The 19794-nt window shown below is 32.6% G+C and overlaps 1 protein-coding gene across 1 annotated transcript in view; it reads right to left on the bottom strand.

Annotated features, from left to right (window-relative positions):
• LOC114339927 (E3 ubiquitin-protein ligase SMURF2) overlaps positions 1 to 19794 on the bottom strand; it is a 135513-nt gene that overhangs the window by 94086 nt on the left and 21633 nt on the right. The window contains exon 3 of the mRNA XM_028290612.2: positions 1358 to 1600. Within this exon, the coding sequence (XP_028146413.1) occupies positions 1358 to 1600 (243 nt within the window). The remainder of the gene's footprint in view (positions 1 to 1357; positions 1601 to 19794) is intronic.

Below are 19794 nucleotides of genomic sequence, written 5' to 3'. Positions count from 1 at the left end.
AAAATAATTTGTGGAGAGGTAACGATTAATTTCATCTAAGTTGCTAATTAGGGGGTGGTCTTCCCGATTTTTTTTTTGCAAAAACAAAAGGGACCAACTTTATTTTGAGCGTAACTTGCTTAATTTAATGCTAGAAACTTTTTATAAAAACAAAAATAAAGCTTTTTTTAAACACCTTAAAAAAGTTATAATGGGTTTTCCCCAAAAAGTGCTTAATTTTTTGGATATTTCACATCGAAATATTCTATTTGAAATTTGGTGAATATGAATCTATTTTTCATTTGCTATAACTCTGGTTCTACGAGGTCCAGAGACCTAACGCGTACACCATTTTTTAAATTTTTTTACATGGTATATTTGTGCTAAGAACATTTTTTTCGATAAAATACTTACTTTTTGAGTTATTTGCGAAAAACCGTCTAAAAATGTAGTTATTTTGTTGAAAAATGAACATATTCACTCGCAAATAACTCGAAAAGTGTTGACTTGGTGAAAAAGCTGTATAGAACAAAAGTTACTTAGAATTAGTCATTTTATCCATTTCCGGACTTGTTTTGGACATATATTTTTTCACCCCCAAGAGGGGGTGAAAGTCACCCCCAGGGCAAAAGCACACATCGGCACAATATCACTTTTTTCTTTGACATGTAAGCTATGCGTATGCCAAATTTCATGTCAATCCAAGCGGTTCTTTAAAATTTAGAGCAAAAACCGTGAAATAATGTACTATATGCAGTTTTTCAATATTATCTCATGGCTAGAGGTCACAAAGTTTCCTGGCAAATTCACGAATCGAATGCAAAAGGAATTATTAAGATTCGTCTTGTCGTTTTTTTTCGGAGGTAAGGCCGATTTTAGTGCTTTATCTCTTCGCCTATATATGAATTTTAGAAATAAAAGGCAACTTTGTTATTTATTAAATCTTGCTAAGTATACTTTTGCTCTCAGAGCATCATCAGGGTTATTTAGGGTTATTCAGAAAGGAAGATATCTCAGAATGTTGTAGACATTTGTTGAAAATTAACGATACAAATAATAATTAAAACACACTGGACAAAGATCTAACAGATTAAAATATTTAATTGCTGCTACATTCTTCGAAGTTGGAGGTACCATTGTAGCTGCATTTAAATATTTTAATCCTTTTGTCGTTGTCCTTTTGCCCAGTGTGTTTTAATTGTTATTTGTATCGTTAATTTTAGACAAATGTCGACATTCTGGGATATCTTCCTTTCTGACTAAATAACCCTGATGATGCTCTGAGAGCAAAAGTATACTTGGGCAAGGTTTAAAAAATAACAGTGGTCGATATCTGCCTTTTATTAGTAAAAGGAAGATCAAAATGTTTAATACTTACATCCAGTATCTTTAAGCCTTTGTATTAAATTATTAACTATACGAACACATCCTAGAAAACCACTGCCTTGCTTTTTATGAACTTTGCGGTGATTCCAAACTGAAATTGTGATACTATCATTTTTACTTATATACAAATCATAATGAGAATTCCATTTTGGATCTAATGTATTCTTTACAGTCTCCGTAGAGTGGCACTGTCCACTGCCATCGACAGATATCTTTGCAAAGGGATCGGGGAGACCTTAAATAAAATAAAAACAATGTAATAAATAACATGTTATACATAAGTGAAAAAATTTTGTACAAGTACTTTTTGTTTTCTAACCCTGAAATCCGTGTCTTCTTTACCATAACAATTAAGGTGATAAAGATTCACTAAAAAGATCAACATGAAACATTTGAGTTGGCATGATCGTCTGAGATAGTTCAATAGTTCTAGCTTGAGGGATTATTATTTGTTTTCTTTGTGGTTAAGAACTAGCAACGTTTTCGAGAAAGTATTTTAAGACAGCTGATTCTTTAATATATTGTTCCCTATGCTTCCTTGAACACCGTACCGGCCATCTGGCTGCTGATACAGGCAGAACCGGCCCGAGGGCCGTGGGAGCCGTGCGTCCGAACAGGGCACCAAGGGTTTGGGGCGAATTTCTCCCTACCCCAAAAAAATTAAAATGCGACAAATTATTTAAATTATGTAATTTTAAGCCAATTATTCATTCATTTATGATGAATTAGTAATATTTCAGAAAGCCTTAGTAAGTTTTAATTTTATTATAGACAAATAATTTTCATGTTCAGAATCATCCAGAAGGTCTAAAATTTCTTCGCAGGATCACCACATCGTTGGGATGTTCTGAAACAACACGTAACAAACTTGACCCTGAAACCTTTGAGTGAGACTAGGTGGGAGACTCGAATTAATAATGCGGTTGTGCCACTGAGATATCAGCTTGGGGAAATCTATGACGCGCTTTTTGAATGTAGTCAAGACCAAAAAAGGCTAGACGCATATGCAAGAAATACAGCTTTAAGTTTGGCCAAAAAGTTGAAAGATTTCCAACTTCATAAGCAAGAAACTTCAAGAGGTTGACATGGACATAGCAAACTCTGTTGCTTTGATTTCTTCAACGAAGCAATTTTTTCAAGAAACAAAGAGTTATGCAGGATTCAACAGAATATTAGTCGATTGCAGGGAAGTGGCCGAAATGATTGTAGTTGACCCAGCATTCCCTAAAGAAAGTGAACTGCGGCCGAGAAAAAAAAAAGAAAATTATTTCTTATGAATCAAGTGATGAAACAGTTCTTGATCCTGAGATCGTGTTCAAAACTAAATTCTTCTACGCGGTCTTGGATGAGTGTATCTCTTCTCTAGGAGACAGATTTGAGCAGCTTCAAAACTATCACCAACTGTTTGGATTTCTACATTCAAAGACCACAAGTAATGACAAAACCTTATTAAAATGATGCAAGGATTTACACACTGCTCTCACTGATGGCCAGCACAGTGACATTGATGGTCTTCAACTATATTCTGAATTGAAACTTGTCAACAGCATGATTCAGAATGTCGAAAAAGAAGACAAAGGCAAAATCAAATGCCCAGTTGACATGTTGAGCTACTTAGCAGACAACGGATTTGTGGAGAACTTTCCTAACCTGTGTGTAGCACTGCGAATCCTTCTTACTCTCCCAGTGTCTGTCGCGAGTGGAGAAAGGAGTTTCTCCAAGTTGAAAATAGTAAAAAATTATCTGAGGTCTTCCATGTCGCAAGACAGATTGGTGTAACTAGCTTTGATGTCAATTGAGTTTGCAGTGCTCGAGAATATTGATATTAATGCAATTGTAAATGAACTTGCCCAGAGAAAATCTAGGAAAGTTAACTTTGTTAAACTTAAACCATAAAAACACAATGTCATGTCTCATTGCCTTACAAGGCCTACCACTTTATGTCCAAAGCTCAACATTGCCATTTTCAAGTTTGATTCATTTTCAAGTTCAATTCTTATTAATTTAAAACTATTTTTTCATTATTACATTTGATAAATAACCTTACTACATACTTACTTAAGCCGTCCTTTTGTACCTTACGGTGTCGAGGTGATAATAAATAACTATAGTCATTAAATTTGTATAACCATTTTCCAAACTGTATTCAGGACTTTTAAATAAAATATAATCGTATAACTTGTCAACTTAAGTTCAAATAAAACATGTTGTATACTACTTTACTTTTACAACCATGATTTTCCTATAAAGTGGAACTTTTGAAAACCAGTTGCCCCCTAGGGGGGCGCCACAATAGTAATTCGCACGGGCGAAATATTACCCACGGGCCGGCTCTGGATACAGGTTGCGTTCATTACTGCGCAGCACACCTGTATAGGTAGAGACAAAGTCAGGGTGATTGATTAGTGTGATAAAGCTTAGTAGATCCGCTATAGTAATAGATAGCAATAAAAGTTAATAACAAAAATTGTAGCCAACTTTGAGCTTCACATTACAAAATTAGTTAGAATAATACAGGGTGTTCGATAACAAAGTGGCAGACCAAACTTTTGTTCTTTTTTAAATGGAACACCCTATATTTTATTTTATATTCGAAATCTTTTTAACTTCCCAACCACAAAAATATAAAGGTTTGTTATATTATACAGGGTATTTACAAAGGTATAACCAATCTTCTATGTTTTTTTTTTGTTTTTGGCCAATTTTGTCAAAATTGGTAAAATTACTAACTATTTATTAATTATTAACTATTTAGTAATTATTTTTTTGCCAGTTTTACGAAATTGGCAAATTTACTTACTAAAATCACTAGCCAGTTGTGTCTCAGTTTAGCGAACCGACTATATCAACAATTCTTAAAAATTTTCACAATCAACAAAAAAATATGGCACCAATAAACCATTGCTGTTGTGCTTATTTTTATTTATACAGGGAGTTTAACTTGTTACGATATTGATAGAAAATTGGTTATAACTTTGTAAAAGCCCTATATAACATGACAAACCTTTATATTTTTGTGATGGAGAAGTTAAGAGAATTTCGAATATAAAATAAAATATAGGGTGTTCCATTAAAAAAAAAAAGAACATAAGTTTGGTCTTCCACTATGTTATCGAACACCCTGTAACATTTTAACTAATTTTGTAATGTGAAGCTCAAAGTTGGCTACAATTTTTGTTATTAACTTTTATTGCTATCTATTACTACAACGGATCTACTGAGCTTTACCACACTAATCAATCACCTGGTATATCGAGTTTAAACTTATTTTAAAACGAAAAATTTTTTGTCATTACTTTTTAAACCACAGAAATCTCTGGCAATTATAATTCATATAATTTGCCAATAGAATCTTAAGATTGTATATTTGTATGCAAAATCCATCGTACAATTACATTCTAACAGAATACATTGTATAGAGGTTTATGTACCAACTTGGTTTGAAAATAAAATCCGACCTTATAAACATGATCCTTTGTACCTTTTCTTCCCAATAGGGTGTCTCAAACTTAACATAAGAAAAACATTTCTTTCCTTCCACCCGGTATAGGTACAAAAAAAAAGTTTGAGTAAACCTTTGCCCAACGGTGTAAATACCGAAGAAAAATCTAGAAAATTAGTGTAATTCGGTAATATGTTCATGAAAAAATCAACTATGAAAATGAGCATATTAGGTGATGCATAACTTTTGAAACAATTGTTTATTTAACACTACATATAGACCGGGCAGTATCGTCGCCCCCGCTAGCGAAATTATTCCGATTCGATTTTTTTGCACAAACTTACTCAAAAGGAGGTCCTTATAATATAAATATCCACAAGGTGCCGGGCGGTGCCGTGGTCGAACATTGTTTAAAAATTTTTTTTAAACAAATTTACGAAAATAATTTTTTTATTTCGAACAATTTTTTTCTTTTTAGATAATTTGGGCCATTCTGAGCAAAAAAGGACTCTTGTCATTTTTCTCCAAAATTGGTTGTTATCGAGTTATATGCGAATAAAAAATTGAAAAATGCGAAAATGGCCATTTTCATGGCTTAATAACTCTATTAAAAATTATAAAATTCAAAAAGTAACCAAATCAAGTTTCAAACCCCTTCTTCAAGGTCCTGAAGAGATTTTTGTCATTATTTTATTACAAAGCTGTTATTTTTAATTATTAACAATTAGCGCTATAATCCAGGATATATCGTCGCCCCCGTTAGTGAAATTATTCCGATTCGATTTTTTGCACAAACTTACTCAAAAAGAGGTTCTTATAACATATCCACAGGGTGGCGGGTGGTGCCGTGGTCAAAAAATTGTTTAAACAACTTTTTAAACAAATTCACAAAAATATTTTTTTCACTTCGAACAATTTTTTTTTAATAATTTGGGACATTCTATGCAAAAAAAGTCTCTTGTGATCTTTCTCTAAAATTGATTGTTGTCGAGTTATACGCGATTTAAAATTTGAAAAATGCGAAAATGGCCATATAACTCGACAACAATCAATTTTAGAGAAAAATCACAAGAGGCCTTTTTTGCTCAGAATTATCCAAATTATCTAAAAAAAATCGTTCGCAATGAAAAAATTATTTTTGTGAATTTGTTTAAAAAACATTGTTTAAACAATTTTTCGACCACGACACCGCCCGGCACCCTGTGGATGTGTTATAAGGACCTCTTTTTGAGTAAATTTGTGCAAAAAATCGAATCGGAATAATTTCACTAAAGGGGGCGACGGTAAATCCTGGACCATAGCGCTAATTGTTAATAATTAAAAATAGCAGCTTTGTAATAAAATAATGACAAAAATATCTTCAAGACCTCGAAGAAGGGGTTTGAAACTTGATTCGGTCACTTTTTGAATTCCATAATAATAATTTTTAATTGAGTTCTTGCTCAGAATGACCCAAATTATCTGAAAAAATATTGTTCGAAATGAAAAAATTATTTTTGTGAATTTGTTTTAAAAAATTGTTTAAACACTTTTTCGACCACGGCACCGCCCGGCACCCTGTGGATATGTTATAAGGACCTCTTTTTGAGTAAGTTTGTGCAAAAAAATCGAATCGGAATAATTTCGCTAGCGGGGGCGACGATACTGCCCGGTCTATTACTAAAATACTAAATATAGTATTTTTTCATGAAGTAGCACAACATTTATTTGCTATATGTAAATACAAGTACCAACATTTTTAAAGTCTACTTTTTACATATTTGAAAATAGTCCATAATAAATTATGCAATTTGAAAATATTCCATGATAAATTGAAATGACCCTTAAACCATAGCACTGCAGTAAAATGTTGAAGTTCTACTTTTGATTTTACATGCACAAACTATTTATGTAACCATAACCATTCTGACACACAATGCACTGTGAAAATATAAATAACAGTAGTAAACACACATAGCTAAAAGAAAACTTAGAAAAAGTAGATCAAAGCCAACAATTTTGGAAGCCAAATCTAGGCTACTACCAATATCTTTGTAATGTATTTTATAATATTCGTACAGTATAAAAATATTAGAACAAAAGAGCAGGCGATTCAATATATTTATCTGATAGGTCAGAACATTGTTACAGTTACTGGCAGGAGATGGGATCATTCGAAAAATCAATAGGATTCTGGAAAATTAGTTTGAAACATTCTTTTAAGGACAAGTATAAACTTTGGCGAAAATATCACTTCAATATATTGCTTTACAGGGTGTTAGTAAATAAGTATGAAATACTTTAATGCGTAGTTCTACATTCTACATGAAAAAATAATGACAATTTGCTCTATAAATGTACAGCTGGTTCCAAAAAAAACTGATACGACTCTTAAAGCGTATTTTGTAGAAAATTGAGCAGTGTACTCTCTTCTTCTTCTTCTTCTTTTTGTTTTTGGTCTCGCTGCAAGGCAATTACCAGCCCGATTTATAGGCGATCTTGATGTAGTCTGGCTCTAAGCCATATCAAAATCGCTGACTATGTTCTTGTAAAAAGCTTTTGATGAGGTGTGATATAATGAATATGAGTTTAATTATATTTAATTTATTATATTTTGAAGGATAAATACTTATTATTTACATACTGTCACTGTCACTGCTAAATCATAATAAATATAATATAATGTCAGACCAATCATACACTGCTCAAAATGATCAAATCTTACTAAGAGTGGTATCAGTTTTTTTAGGAACCAGCTGTACGTCCGCAAATGCTTAGTTTCCGAGATACGGGGTGTTGAAATTGTTATTTCAAACTGCCAATTTTTTATTGCTCTAAGACGGATTGAGCTATGAAAATTAAACTTGGTCGATTTTAAAAGGTAATTATTGCGCATTTTTTGACATACAAACAACAATTTTGTATTCATCATTGGCGCGCCTACGGGTAATGGTCTAAATTTTTTTAAAGAAAAAAATAGTACGCCACTGAGATATTTCAAATTAAAAATTATTTTTGTATTCCACGTTTAATTTGTGATAAAGAACCTTTCTTGTCTTTTTTTCATATGGTGCACCGTTTTTATGCAAAAAATAAAACATCTTCACGCGTATTTTTCATTTTTTAATACATTATCAAGAACTCACCGATATAATAACACCAAATTAGAATAATAACACAAAATATCAGGGTTGGCATAGAATTTCCCCATCTTATAAAACCCAGTGGGTTTTTTCGGGTTTTTTCAATTGATAAAACCCACTATTATTGGGTTTTTTGGGGTTTTTCCAAAAATAGCAAATTTTCAGTTGAATGAACATCATTGATAACATCATATACATATATTTCTTTCTGAATAAAAACAAAAACTAGCATAAATACCATGAAGTAAGCAGTAGGTGAATACAAAACGAGAGAAACTGAAACTAAACTAATAAAACACTTATTTTAAACATGGTATATAGACAAATAAAAAAATAAACAAGTTTCTTGTTAAACAAAGCATCAGCAAAGCATATTAGTTATCAGGAAAATCAGAATCTGTATTTTTGTCACATTCCCAATTCCCATTCGTTATTCGTTAGACTCGGTGGAGGACGAGGACTCGGTTCTTAAATGATTATATATTTTTACCAAGTTTGCAGCTCTATCGGCACCTAATCTGTTGCGAAGCTTAGTCCATATTAATCCATATGAAGAAAAAATCCACTCAATGGATGCAGATAAAGCTGGACATGAGAACAAAGATAACATATAAATACAAAATTCATCTGGTATTTTATTTGTTTTTTTATTTTTTATTGATATCAGCTTCCACCATTTCTTTGTTGAGAATTTTTTGACAAGTTCTTCTTTGAAAAGTGTTGCGGGGAACATATATGTATCCTTAATCTTGATTGATAACATCACTGCCAAAAACTCATCAGAAAGATTCGATGCAACCCATTGTTCGACTGTTTCCTCTTCTTCCCCTGTAAGTCGTCTTCCTATGTATTTGGGATCCATAGTATTTGCAAAAAGGTGAAATGGTTGAATAAATAATATAAATAAATCCCCGAAGAAATATCGGTGATTCCCCATTATCCGGCTGTTGGCGTGGAGGCAAATGACGTAGTGCAGGTGCTGATGCACTGATGGCCAGTGATGCCAAATGTATTTATTTATGTCAAGTTGCTTTATTTTGTAAGCATATTTTGTTATTTTATTATTTTTGCAATACAATTCATAATTTTTGTAAAACTTTTGATAGAGCAGAAACTATATATCAAATCTAAATAAAAAACTGAAAATCCCCAAAAAAACCCGAAAAAAACCCTAAAAACCCGTCGGGTTGGGCTTTTAAAAAAAACCCGGGTTTTTTCCAACCCTGCAAAATATTACTAAAAAGATTTTAACTAGGTGCAAAGCTACAACAAATGTTCACAATTACCTCCTTTAAAGGTGACAGATTAATTTTATATTCACCATTGGCGCGCGTATAGGTAATCGTCTGAATTTTTTAAAGAAAAAAATAGTACGCCACTGAGATATGTCAAATTACAAATAATTTTTAAATCCCTCTTTCAATTCACGACAAAAAGTCGTTCTTGTCTATTTTTTATATGAGGCGCCATTTTTATGCAAAAAAAATAAAACATCTTGACGTTTACAAAGTATTTGTAATAAGTTTCTATGCTATGCATTTCGAAACTACCTCGAATAATTTGTAAGGGTTAAGATGTTTTATTTTTTTGTATAAAAACGGCGCCTCATATGAAAAAAAGTCAAGAAAGATTCTTTGTTGCAAATTGAACAAGGAGTTCAAAAATGATTTTTAATTTGACATATCTCGGTGCGTACTATTTTTTTCTTTAAAAAATTCAGACCATTACTCGTACGCGCGTCAATGGTGAATATAAAATTATTCTGTCACATTTAAAGGAGGTAATTTTGAACAGATAGTGTAGCTTTGTACCTAGTTTAAATCTTTTTAGTAATATTTTCTGTTATTGTTCTAGTTTGGTATTACTATATTGGAGAATTTTTATTGGAGAATTCTTGATAATGTATTAAGAAATGAAAAATACACACGAAGATGTTTTATTTTTTTGCATAAAAACGGTGCACCATATGAAAAAAAGACAAGAAAGGATCTTTATCATAATTTAAACGTGGAATACAAAAATAATGTTTAATTTGAAATATCTCAGTGGCGTACTATTTTCTTCTTTAAAAAATTCAGACCATTACCCGTAGGCGCGCCAATGATGAATAAAAAATTGTTATTTGTATGTCAAAAAATGCACAATAACTAGCTCTTAAAACCCACCAAATTTAATTTTCATAGCTCAACCGGTCTTCGGTCAGAGGCGTCCGTTTTGGGTAGGTCAATGGTTATTTTAATGCATAAATGTCTTTATAAATACGCACAGCTGCAAAATTAACGGAACACTTTAAAAATGGGACATGTTAGATGTCTCGAATTTCCTAAACCTGTTGTCCGATTTGAGTGACCTTTTTAGTATGTTATAGCCTTATTATTTAAGAAAATCGATGTAATGATATTGTTGCTCGACGTAAGTGTCATTTTATACCGGGTATAACAATCATACTGTGTTTTTTCCTTAAGGTTCGGAACACCCTGTGGAATATTCTAGCATATATAAAATATTTAAGTTAAACCTCAATCGTACTCTTAGGCTTTCTTAACATTTTGTTTTTTAAATAATTGGCTTATGTTCGATAATAAAAGAGATATGTAATTTTATAATTACTATTTGGTCTTGATCAATATCATTTCAAAGATTAGTAAGAGCTACTGTTTCTACCTCTTGTGAGGTTCTAGGAGGTGACAAACGCTGTCCTACCCTTCTGCAAATTATGTCACACAAATGAAGACATAAGTGGATAAAGGTCATATGTCACAAAATAATGTTTTTGAGTAATGAGCATTTTAATGTCTTTTGTTCCAAGTTAGTTATTTATTTTATAAATTTGCATTACTACACTTTTTTAAATAAATATTTGAAGGTACTTTTTTCACACTTTAAATTGAATTTAAAAAAAGTTCCTTTAAGCCAAATATTTTAAATTTTGTGGACATATTACCTTTATCCACATAGTAAAAATAATTAAAAAATGTTAGGGTTAAGTGGATAAAAGAGTTAAGTATCAAAAATGAGCATTTATTGTCAAAAAAATGGCAATACAAACTGTAAAATTAATAAAAACATATTTTTTAGTAGGTTCTTCTTTTCTTTTTGGGATTTTCTTTATTTTCCTCTATCGCGTTTTCATAAAACGATCTATACTCTTCGGGAACAAATTTTATTCGGTCTCTTAAAGTTCCCTGTTTTTCCAAACTCAAACTACCAGTTTTATTTTCCAGTCTTCTTGGTCTATATTTAGTTGTGGTCAGATGTGCTGTCCTTTTTTTTCTTAAATCTACTTGCTGAAATCGCATGTAGTCATTAAGGTATCTATGTCTTATAGAGATAGAAGCCGAATTCGTCCACTCTTATCCAGTTTACGTAACACGAAAATGAACCTTTTGATTTGAAGTGTTTGTTTGCAGATCTTTAAAGTAGTAGAAAAAATTCTCCATATTTACACATTTCACATGAATAAAGGTATTATGTCCAAATGCGATTTTGGACATAATACCTTTATCCACTAGAATTCGAAAATCTAGTGGGACATATTGCTTTAATACCTTCCTGTTATTTTTATTTAGCTAAAAATAGGTTATTTTAAAATTTTAAAAGGCAACATATTATAAGAACAAAAACCTAATAAAACAATTTTCTCAAAAGATGATACATATTACCTTTATCCACTTATGTCTTCAAATGTTCGATCCGGTTAAGATCTGGACTATGCGATGGCCAATTATTCAAAGTCCGAAGAATTACCTGCTGTAAATATTCGATTAGAGTTTGTGAACGTGAGGCCTTGCATTATCGTGCATTACCAAAAAATTGTTACCAATATACGGAGCCGACAGCATGGTAGCTAAGTCCTTCGCTATTAGTCGGAGAGATAGAAGCGTATTTTGTGCGTGATAAGTAATATGAAAAAACTATACGGGGATATGTTGAATTAGTTGTGTACATGACTTTAAACAACGGCCGGAAACCAGAGTTGGGGCCGAGGGTAGTTATAAGGGGTCAAAGTCGCGGATTTTATTATTTTTTTTATGGCGCTCATGATCGTGATAGTGCACCAAAATTTGGGAATAAGTAGGTCATGACGTACCTAAGTAAAATCTCTAGGGGCTCAACGCTGCGTGGCCGACAAAGGGGTGGGGGTAGGGGTGAATATAAAAAATATAAAGGGTTTTTTGCGACGTTCGTGATTGAGATAATGGACGAAAATTTGAGAATAAATAGATCATGACATTACTAAGTAAAATCCCCAGAGCCGGAAACCAGAGTTGGGGATGAGGGTAGTTATAAGGGGTCAAAGTCGCCGTTTTTATTATTTTTTTTTGTGACGCTCATGATCGAAAGAGTGCACCAAAATTTGAGAATACGTAGGTCATGACGTAACTAAGTAAAATCTCCAGGGGTGGCACTCTGCGTGGCCGACAAAGGGGTGGGGCAGGGGTGAATACAAAAAATATAAGGGGTTTTTTTGCGACGTTCGTGATTGACAGAGTGCACCAAAATTTGGGAATAAGTAGACCATGACATAACTAAGTAAAATCCTCAGAGCCGGAAACCAGAGTTGGGCATGAGGGTAGTTATAAGAGGTCAAAATCGCCGTTTTTATTATTTTTTTGTGACGCTCATGATCGAGATAGTGCACCAAAATTTGGGAATAAGTCGGTCATGAGGTAACTAAGTACAACCTCCAGGGGTGGAACGCTGCGTGGCCGATAAAGGGATGGGGGTAGATGTGAATATAAAAAATATAAGGGGTTTTTGCGACGTGATAGATTGAGATAGTGCACCAAAATTTGGGAATAAGTAGACCATGACTTAGTAAAATCCCCAGAGCAGGAAACCAGAGTTGGGGATGAGGGTAGTTTTAAGGGGTCAAAGTCGCAATGTGTATTATTCTTTTTTGCGACCCGGCACAACATTTGTCCCCCACGCAGCGTTCTGCCCCTGGAGATTTTACTTAGTAATGTCATGATCTACTTATTCCCAAATTTTGGTGCACTATCTCGATCACGAACGGCAAAAAAAACCCCATATATTTTTATACTCACCCCTGCCTACCACCCCTTTGTACCCCAAGCAGCGTTCCGCCCCTGAAGATTTTACTTAGTTACGTCATAACCTACTTACTCCCAAATTTTGGTGCACTATCTCCATCATGAGCGCCACAAAAAAAAATAATAAAAACCGCGACTTTGACCCCTTATAACTACCCTCGGCCCCAACTCTGGTTTCCGGCCGTTGGTGAAAGTCATGTACACAACTAATTCAACATATCCCCGTATAGTTTTTTCATATTACTTATCACGCACAAAATCCGCTCCCAGCTCTTAGACTATATGTAAGATTGAACACACTCATCGAGGGTCAAATTTCTTGTAGCGCGTTCCATTTCCACCAAACAACAAAAAAATACAGACTTACTTGAAACTTTAAATAATAAATCTACTAATTTTCACAACAAACCAGACACTTTTTGACTGTAAACAATTTGACATCTATTAAAATGGTAATTTCTCATAGCCTACATTAGGCTTGTCTATTGAACTAAGCAGAAAATGAGGATTTATTGATGAAAAACGTGGCTAGTTGTTAACGTACCAACTTTTTTATTATCCAACATAAGCAAATGAATCAAAAAAGAAAATGTTAATAAAGCCTAGGACTACAATTGAGTTTTAATTTGAATATTTTATATATGCGAGAGTATTCCACAGGCTGTTACGAACTTTAAGGAAAAAACACAGTATGATTGTTACACCCGGTATAAAATGACATTCACCTGTCTAGCAACAATATTATTACATCGATTTTCTTAAATAATAAGGCTATGACATACTAAAAAATCAGTCAAATCGGGCAGCAGGTTTAGGAAATTCGAGACATCTAACATGTCCCATTTTTAAGATGTTCCATTAATTAAGCGCTGTGTGTATAATAAATATAGATAAGTTTTTGTCTTTTAACTTTTAAGCATTTGTGACACTAGATTATTCAATTGTAAGGTATTCTAGTACTAAAAAGTACTCTGTTGACAATTCAAAGCCAACTAGTGTAACAAATATTAACTTTGATGACGAAAAACAAAAAATTTTCAAATCTATTTTTCTAGAAAACGGTGTATCCTACCGACTTAAAGCATGAGTACCTTTTAGTACCAGAATACCTCGCAATTTAATAATCTAGTGTCACAAAGGATTAACAGTTAAAGGTAAAAAAGTTGTGTGTTAAAATAACCGTGAACCTACCCAAAACTGACGCCTATGACCGGTACTAGAAATGCATAATTGATGGAATCAATTCATCTCTGGAGGGCAAATAAGCGTACCAGTTTTCGTTTTTATAAATAGAAACGTTCTAGAGTATTTAAAAAAACTAATCACTAGGCGCCATTTTCAAAAACCTCTAATGTTTATTTTTTAAGCAGGAGGAGTAAACTAAAAAGACAGATTCACACCCAAGAAAGTCACTAGAATAATAACCAAATACCTACATATTCTTTTTTGGTTGATCTAGTCGGCCCTCAACGGTAATCCATAAATATTATATTAAATTAATACGTCGCTAAAGAGTTCCAAAAACAACTGCTTTTTATATAAAAATAGACTAACAATCTAAAAATGAAAGGAATAACACAGAAAACACAAAAATCGCCGATATAACTTAATTAACCTATGAAATGTCACTAGTGTCAAAATTTGATAAAAGTCATTAGTGTCAAAATTTTATAACAGTGAAGTAAACTTGCCTGCGGTTGGACCAATTGCAAACAAGCAATACAGCGCGGTAAATAATCCTCTTGGTTAAAAAACAAACCATAGCTCCCTTAGAAAGCATTTTTGGACAAGATGAATTGGGGTAAATTGTCTTAAAATTATATGAGGAAACTTTAGTTTTCGTTTGTCGGGAGAGTTTCTGGACACCCTGTATAAATGCAAATCCATAATTAACCAATTCCAACAACTTTCTTAAATGTAAAGTGATAAAAAATGTTCTTCGAGAAAAAATTTATGAGGTTTACTCAAATTTTCAAGGCATACTATGCTCCTTTTACTTAGTAAAAAATAGAGAATTATTATTAACAATTTTTTTTCTCTTAAAAAATTAGTCTCACTGGATTCAGGGTACCTCCAAATAGCAGTTACTAAAATTTCATAAAAATACATTTATAAATAACAAAGTTAGAATAGTTTAAAGTTTAGAAAATAAGTGACAATTAAAACCGATTCACTGGTCTGCATCAAATTCAAACGAAATTTAATAACAGATCTGGTCAAAGAAGGCTATTAGCTTTAGACTAAGTTTTCACTCTAATGGCACATAACATATCCCACCAGAATGAAAAATACTAAATGAAAAAGCTATTAGCTTTATTTGGGATTTTGCATCGATGAAAGGGATAAAATTGGCTGCCAAAACTATGCTCTATCCGTTGCTCAATAAGTTAAAGAGGTTGGCTTGAAAGAAGTCACAACTCTATGCTGTTTGTAGTGTTGGAAAATTCTCGAGAATGAAAAGTCGGAGAATATTCTCAAGAATATTCTCGAGAATATTTTCGATATGGAGAATTTTCTGAGAATGAACCGTATGACGCGCTGAGGGATATTGTTAAAGATGAAATAGGGTATTAAAAATCATTAAATTACATATAACACAATTATGAGACGACACAACAGTGTTCTTTATATAAAAAAATACAAAAACAACAGAAAACACAAAATTTATTTGATAAAAAAATGAAATTTTCTTCTTAACCCGCCGTTACACGCGTCTTCTATTGTGACGTGGTTGCACGCGTATGAGCGTCGCCCTCACCTACATCAATTCGACTTATTTCGAGGAAGAATGAATGTCAACATGTATAAATATAAAATGGGTTGTACTCACATATTATAGAAAGTCTCGTAAACCAATTTTTTTTATTAATTTAACAAAACAAAAGTAAAAATAATATAGATCAAAAGCAAGTTTTCTTAATTTTCAATTTCAGCAAGCCACTGAAGAAATTAACGTTCTTTACGAGAATTCATTTTACTAAAAATACAAATTAAAATTAACAACTGTTCTGAAGCTATTTCTTTGTGGCATTTATGTAATTAACTATTAATATTTTGTATTTTGATAACGACGTCCGAGGTGGAACTCGAAACGTCAATAAAATCAAATTTTCAAGTTAAATTGTGGCTTATTTCCCAATTAAAATAGGTAAATTTAAAAATGGGTTCTTAACCAGAGGCGCACCTAGAATTTTCCTCTGGGGTGGAGGGGTTTTGCTTGGGCACAGAAAGTTTTTTGTACTGTTTGTGAAAGACAAGTTACATTTTCCTACTTTCTTTTATATATGCTCTGGGTGGGATTTTAACCCCCAAACCCCCTCCTCGGTGTGCCACTGTTCCTAACCTAATCCAAACAATAATATTTTAATTAAACCTACCTAAATATTAAATAAAAACCTAAAAGTTTCTTTGAGATAACAGAAACGTGATTTCACCGTGATTGCACGCGCAGTGAGGAATTCCCTCACTTGAAGAGGAATGTCTCTTCTTTCAACTATCACACAGCACACTGACCGCCTGAAATATTCTATAAATCTTTCATACCCTCTCATGAACCATGCTAAAGGCATTCCTGGGTGCTTAAGGTTATCGTATTAGTTTACACAATTTTATTGGTTATAAACAAATATGGTGAGGGATTCCCTCATAGCGCGTGTAATGGCGGGTTAACAGCAAATAATGGATGTGGTGTCTAATCTGAAAAAGATGAGGCCTCAGATTCAGAATCTATTTATATCATTAGGTAGCTCATCTACATTCTACATTTTAATGTACCGATGAGAAGTTGTGGGATTTTGTTTTTCACGAGTCTCCAGCTCAGTCATGGATTGGTCTATGTCTAATAATTTTAAATTGTGAGCAATAAAAGTTACCTTACTAGCCCGTTCAGTAGCAAGCCGGTTTCTTTTAGGAGTTTTAGTACTTAACCATTAAATACTGAAAGTTCTTTTAGTCGCTGCACTGGATGAAGGCATGATTAATATATCAACTGCTATTTCAGTTAATTTTGTTCCGAAACATGTACCTTTCCACCATATGATTAGGTCTAGTTTTTCAATTGATTTTACAACGTATGGTTTTCCAAAAAATACCTCTTAGGACCGATAAAGTGCCAAATCTGCCATTATTTCAGCTGAGTCATCATATTTTAAAGTTGCTAAATTATCTATAAACTCAGTTCCCTCCACTTGTTCTTCTCTACTTAAATGAACACCATTCTAAATATTTGCACGTTAATATATCACCAAAACAATAAATACTGACACTGTAAACACTCTAGCTACTAGATGTTTGGGATGCAAAAAAATATACCAAGTGAATTGACTATAATAATTTGACCCATATCTAGTTATTTTTATTTCGGTTTTTGTAAATAAAGAAAATTCTCACCGAGAATTTTCTGGCCAAGAATATTCTCGAGAATTTTCTCGTTCTCGAGAATATTCTCTTGAGAATATTCTCTTCTTACATCACTAGCTGTTTGCAATGTCAATGATTTGGTGTGAACCTCAGAATCATGAAAATGATTGCTACTTTTGCATGTTATGAACATGAGGATTCTCGAGAGAAAATAAAGACAACATTATATTATATCTGTACATCACACCTGCAAAACGACCAGTTTTTCGTGACAAAGGCACTTCAAAGTACCAGTACCTCCAAAAAATAACAAGAATATAGATAACAAAAGTTTTTTTTCATGTACAGACTCAATGAAGTTTCCTTTATAAATGTACTTCCCCATATTCGTACATGTTATCTGGATTTTCATATCAATCAAAAGAACTTTACTTTTTAAAGTAACGTTTTAAAGCAAAATTTTTAGAACTAGAACTAAATCAAAATCTAAGACTCCATGGTTTGGATAAAGAATAAAAGCATTGTTTATATAGTAATAGTTGGTCAACCCAATAGATAAATTTGTTTGATTCTAATTGAGACAGCCACCAGATGTCACCAGCATATGTGTCAGGGTTGCAACGTCAGGCGTAACTACGATAAATCCAAAATGCAAAGACACCAAGTTGGATACGATCCTATTCATAACACCCCAACTCGCATATATATTAAGAAAAATAAATATATGGAAGAATACAAGACAACTCGTATATTTAGAAATTGAATTAATGATGTCATGCTATTACATGTATAATGTATAGTAGCATGACATCATTAATTCAATTTCTAAATATATTCCTCCATATATATTTATTTTTCTTAATATGTATGCGAGTTGGGGTGTTATGAATAGGATCGTATCCAACTTGGTGTCTATGCATTTTGACGTTGCGACCCTGACAGAAGTTGTGGGGACATCTGGTGACTGTCTCAATTAGAATCAAACAAATTTACCTATTGGGCTGACCAACTATTATACTGAATTCGCTCAGCCGAGACACAACTGTCTAGACGTTGGTAATTTCTTTTTTGGGAAGTTAGGTTGCTAGACGTGACAGGAAATTACTACACAACCAAACATACCTGCTCATACCCAATATGATAATTAGTAAACAGACATAAATAACATAAACCTTACGCCAACCAATAAGTATTTATTTACACCTTTATAATGTATGAGATACTTATTTATTGCACAAGATAAAAAGTTTAGTAGGTATACACTCCCACTATTTCCAAAAATTCTTTTTTATTTAATATAAGATTAAGTTGATTTTAGCAGTTAATAGTGTGAGGTAGGAATTTTTGTGCTGTATGTTTCCTATTCCGAATGTGTCAAAGGTGGTCAAAATGAATCTCGGTTGAGCGAATTCAGTATAAATATAAACAATCATAAAAGAGTTGATTTTCATATTTTCACACAAGGCAAGAAAATTTTACGAGTTACTTTTCTAAAGAGAACGATTTAGTGTAATGTAATGGATGACTTTTCTTGATGCTTCTAAGACTATAGTCTGTTTTTAAACCAAGAGGAGTAATTCAAATTGTCCGCGCCGTAAAGCTTGTTTGTAATTGGTCCCGCCTCAGGCAAGTTTACTCCACTGTTATCAAATTTTGACACTAATGACATTTATAAAATTTTGACACTATTGGCATTTCATAGGTTAATTAAGTTATATCAACGATTTCTTGTATTTTCTGCGTTATTCCTTTAATTTTTAGATTTTGAGTCTGTATATATAATGTATATAAAAAACAGTTGTTTTTAGAACTCTTTAGCGACGTATTAGTACATATTATAATATAATACCGGGTGTCCACTTATATTTTCCCCCATTTTAACTGCCTATAACTTCTAAACGGCTCAAGATAGAAATATGCGGTTTCGCTGAAATGTTTTATTTTAGTAAAAGTTTTGTCTGAATGGATTGAATTTTTATATCGCTTTCAAATACGAAAAAGAAAATGGCGGATTTTTGAAAAAAATGTTGTTGACTTTTTTTTAATGGAACACCCAGTATATTTTTTTGTAAATTGAAAGAAAGGCCATTCACCTATCCAGCGATATAAAGTTTTTCAAAATCGGTTGTCAAATAACTGAGTAATGAATTTTTAAAATGAGGGGTGCAACGTGGATATCACATACCTAAATAACATAACTGAGCAAAATGATATTATGTTATGTGATTTCCACATTGCATCTCTCATTTTAAAAATTAATTGCTCAGTCATTTTTCAACCGATTTTAAAAATTTTTATATTGCTGGATAGGTAAATGACCGTTTTTTCAAGATACAAAAAATATACTGAGTGTTTTAACAAAAAAAGTCAACAACGTTTTTTTTTTAAATTCCGCCATTTTTTATTTAAAAGCGATATAAAAAATGGTCACTTACCTAAAAACTTGAAAAAA

The sequence above is a fragment of the Diabrotica virgifera genome, chromosome 3 (assembly GCF_917563875.1).
Source record: "Diabrotica virgifera virgifera chromosome 3, PGI_DIABVI_V3a".
Lineage (NCBI taxonomy): Eukaryota > Metazoa > Arthropoda > Insecta > Coleoptera > Chrysomelidae > Diabrotica > Diabrotica virgifera.
Note: the sequence above shows the minus strand (reverse complement) of the source record. Positions and strands in the feature narration are given on the sequence as shown.